Source organism: Benincasa hispida, unplaced genomic scaffold (assembly GCF_009727055.1).
Source record: "Benincasa hispida cultivar B227 unplaced genomic scaffold, ASM972705v1 Contig1165, whole genome shotgun sequence".
In the NCBI taxonomy this organism is placed as follows: domain Eukaryota; kingdom Viridiplantae; phylum Streptophyta; class Magnoliopsida; order Cucurbitales; family Cucurbitaceae; genus Benincasa; species Benincasa hispida.
In genome coordinates this window covers 30,313-34,318 of record NW_024063714.1, presented here as the reverse complement: position 1 = coordinate 34,318, position 4,006 = coordinate 30,313, and the positions used below count along the sequence as shown (strand labels likewise).

The window sequence follows — 4,006 nt, the reverse complement described above, 5'->3', positions numbered from 1 at the left end:
GGGAACTCCACCGCAAGGATCAAGGATAAACTGAACAAAAAAGAAAACAACAAAAGGGTGTGAAACCAATGAAGGGGTGAGGTTGAACTTCGTGGCTTTTCTCCTAACATATTTTGTCCATGTCCTGTCCTCTAACATTATTCTCACTTCCTCTCTCTAGAGACAGAAATGGTATTTTTCCCTCTGGGTTCCATGAATGGAAATTGGGATAGAGATTTTCTACGACAGAAACTAGCCATGTAGAACCATGCAATAAAACACCTCACACTTTCATTTTATAAAGATCGAAGCATTCGTATGAATATGTGAAGAAATAAGTCAAAAGTTAATACAAAATTTTCCATAACTATCGGAAGACTTGAATGTGTACATCTGAAAACCCACAACACAACGCTGAATCGAAACACATTCCTCATATACCTATTCCGTATAAAACAGATACCCTGTTCTTTCTTGAACAATAACTTGTTTCTCTCACTCTACGGTACACAGCATATCAAACAAGACAAGGTAACGTCCTAATTACATCAATCTGAAGGATGCTTGAGATACTTCGCTTAGAAACACACATAAAATCCTATACGTCTTTCATCCTCACAGGACTGACAAAATATAACTTCTCCCAAGAAAGGAAGTGAAAACTGAAAAGGGATAATGCCAGAGGAAAGAGGACAAAGGACAAGTTGCCATGCTGAAACCCTCCCAGAAGTCTGGTACTTTATCCATCTATTGTCCTTTAATCCTTTAATTTTGGTCCAGGATATCATTCCCTAAATCAAGAAGAGAATGAGAAATACTATGCAGTGAAGAAATGGAGATTAATTAACCATAAAACAAAGAAACATGTAACGAACCTATTGATTTTTTGCAGTGAAGTATTGCTTCATAAATTGAGCTCTCTAGATGACACCAATCACCTGATGAGGAACCAATGTTGCTTTGTGGAGATACTTGTGGGGATTGGTGTTGACTCCCAACATCACAGGATTTTTGTTTAATGTCATCATCCCAGTTAACATCACCTGGGCTTCCTTTATGGCAAATGGGACGGAGACATCCTAAAGACTTCTGTAGCATACATAAGGATCTTCTCCATCTTCCAGAATGACAACATCTGTTTTGTATGGCTGGACTAGAAGTTAAAGAAGAAGGTGAAGAATTGAGCTCGACTGGAACAAAATCAGATGTATTAGAGGCTCCCACTGTTGTGTGGCTTATATAAACAGGTTTGACAGAGCCATCAAAAAAAAGTTCATCAGCATGGGATATGAGAACAGATGGGTGGATTGAAGTGCTGAATTTGAAGCTCTGTGTTTCATCCAGTAACCTTGAAGGCTTAACAATCTTATAATCCATCGTTTTGGATGTGGCATCGTAGGACTGCTTCACATTCAACAGCCAACTGGTGGAAAAGCTTTCAACTGCTAGAGGCCGAGGGTCATCCATAAATTCTTTGCAATTCATGGATGTAACAGTGATGAAGGAAACAATTATATATATTCTTCGGCGACAAGACCACGTGATCGATACCTCACTACCTTAGCATATGAGTAAACATGATGGTGGTCACAAGTGCATATTTTGTTTATTCCATTAAGGTCAAACATGAGACACAAGGAAACAACCCCCTTTCCCCTCCCCCTCCACCTCCACCCGAAGAGAAAAATGTCGATAATATTTTTGCTAATTCTTTTATATGGCCTGTACTTTTTAGTCATTTAAATTGAAATTTAAGAACCACTTCTTCATAAAAATCTCATGCCAATGGGAGTTTCTTCGATTTATAAAACAAGCAAACTGCAGATACTACAGATACTTCGATTTTTTGAAAGCTCTCTGCTTTTATTCACCATTTAAATTTCAATATTTTAAAGAAGCTAATGGTCTAGCTAAAAATGTATAGGAAGTGAACTAAGGATTGAAAGTGAATTTCTAAATGGCAAGCATATCACACGCAGTAAATCCCTTGATCTAAGTACAGTCAAGAGGAAAAAGGCAATACCAAAGACGAGTACTGAGTTCTTCTGTGAAGTCAATAGAGTATTGGATATTATTACTTCAGAAAGAAATCACATGCATTAAAATTTTAACCATTGTGGCTTCTAATTTCACATTGGAAACACACAGACATACAACATATGAACTAAAATACACTCAACAAAAATCTAAGGTAATCTTGGTATCGATAAAGACAGGTTTTTGAAAAACATTCTTTTAGAAATTCCACTAAATTCAAGAAACATGTGGTTCTAAAAATATTCAAGAAATATGGAGGAAAACAAGAAAAAGAAAGAAAGAAAATCTGAAAAACCTAAGTTTAAAGGCCAGCATCTCTAGTGGAAGGACTGAAGTCGTAAAATGATTAGCCAATCAAGAATCTATGTACTTTGAAAACACTACAAAGATGTGAAGAAGGATCTCTCAGAGAATAAGGCTTTCATCAATTCACATGCTATATTGACTTAGAGTAGGTGCACAGAAATAAGCTATTGTGAGCAAACATTGTTCCTAATTCAGCAACATAAAGTTAGTACCCGTCAGCTTTACACTTGACAGTAAAAAACAATATGATATGATAATGTACAGAAAGTGTTGAAAATAAATATGAAGGTTCTATTAGTTCATACCAAAATTTCACAATATCTATTTGAGAATAGCTTTCAAATATTAAATCCACAAGTTTGAGGGGTCCTAGCGATACAACTCGTTTGTTCGTTTAATTCCATTCTGCACGCAATAATCTGTGAATACATTTTTAACAATTCCATGAAAAGGACATAAACATCATTTAGACATGGGGTGCCAGCTTGTTGACTAGAACTTGACACTATATATTTCAAAGACAAAAACCAAACTAATAAGAACTCTTGAGAGGAAATCAAAAGTAACCGGTCCCCTTCATTTTCCTTAAGCCAAACCAAGGGGCCCTCTGCTAGTTAACTAACTGCTTGCTTTACATTTCCATGCAAAATAGTAAGCCAGAAACGAGTATAAAAACAGGTTTCAATCTCAATAAACTGAAAATCGTGCAAGTCAGAAGTTCCATTGAGCGGGTCGAATGAAACCTTATAATGCTGATAATTTCCGATTGTGGCAAAGGAAAATTCAAAAGTAGTTTTGTGCTAATACAAAACAAGAACGTGATTAGAAAAGGAAAATAGATTCCCATTCATCTGCTAAGACTGCTAACATCTAACCTTAATCGATTAAGGAGTCGTAACTAATCAAGCAAATAAAATGCACTAATTCAAATTGTAAAGCTCACACCAGCATCAAATATTCCACACTAAAATCAATTTTCAGAGTTAATTCATCGACTTTCAGCGCATCAGGAGTATAAAATATAATCAGAAGCATCAAGTTATAGCGTAACAGAGTGAGTAAATACCGCGCAATGAGATAGAAATCGCCTAAGAAGAGGATTGCCACAAAGTTTCAAACCTTCAAGCCAAATCCAGACAACAGAGAATCGAAGCTCGAACTAGTTGCATTTTGATTGGAGAAACCACCACCGGAGAACTAAGGTGCCGTCGTCCTTGGCCGAATCTAATCATCGGAATACGAAATTTAAATTGGCGGAAACGGAAACTGCAGTTCCATCGAACAAAAGTTTCATGTTAATCGACTTGTCTATGCTTTAATTTTGGTCTTGAAGGTTTGTACACCATTTTTTATTCTATCTTAACTATCTTAATAAATAATAAAGAAAAAAAAAAAAAAAAGCAACTTTTCGAAAAATTTATTTATAATTTTGGAAAGGTTTATAAAGTAAATAATAGGTGTAGTTTTAAAAACACTATTTAATAAAAATATTTTACTTTTGAAGTTATTTAAAAAAAATATTGTTTTTTAAAGGTCGAGTTTAAAATTCAATATTTCTTTTTTTTTTCCTAATTTTCATTTTTTATTACAAAACAATTCTAAAATATATTTTATATTTTATTTAAACTCTAAAAAGAATAAATTTAAAAAAATAATATCTCATAAAAATAATAAAACAACCATA

At 34.5% G+C, this 4,006-nt stretch overlaps 1 protein-coding gene across 2 annotated transcripts; it reads right to left on the bottom strand.

The window, feature by feature from the left end:
• Positions 1–273: 273 nt before the first annotated feature.
• Positions 274–3,622, bottom strand: LOC120068828 (probable membrane-associated kinase regulator 6). 2 transcript variants are annotated; one of them, XM_039020463.1, is made up of 3 exons: positions 3,389–3,622; positions 855–1,534; positions 274–770 (listed from the first exon to the last, which is right to left on the bottom strand). In XM_039020463.1, the coding sequence occupies exons 2-3, from the start codon at positions 1,462–1,464 to the stop codon at positions 745–747; spliced, it is 636 nt and encodes a 211-aa protein (XP_038876391.1). In that variant the 5' UTR covers positions 1,465–1,534; positions 3,389–3,622; the 3' UTR covers positions 274–744. The 2 variants fall into 2 exon arrangements, with proteins under 2 accessions (XP_038876391.1, XP_038876392.1); XM_039020464.1 differs by having other exon boundaries at positions 855–1,421.
• Positions 3,623–4,006: the final 384 nt, after the last annotated feature.

Coding starts and splice junctions, on each gene's coding strand:
- LOC120068828 (XM_039020463.1), bottom strand. CDS start 1,464: ATGAATTGCAAAGAATTTATGGATGACCCTCGGCCTCTAGCAGTTGAA. Junction 771..854: donor TCACTGCAAAAAATCAATAG/GTTCGTTACATG, acceptor TTCTTGATTTAG/GGAATGATATCCTGGACCAA.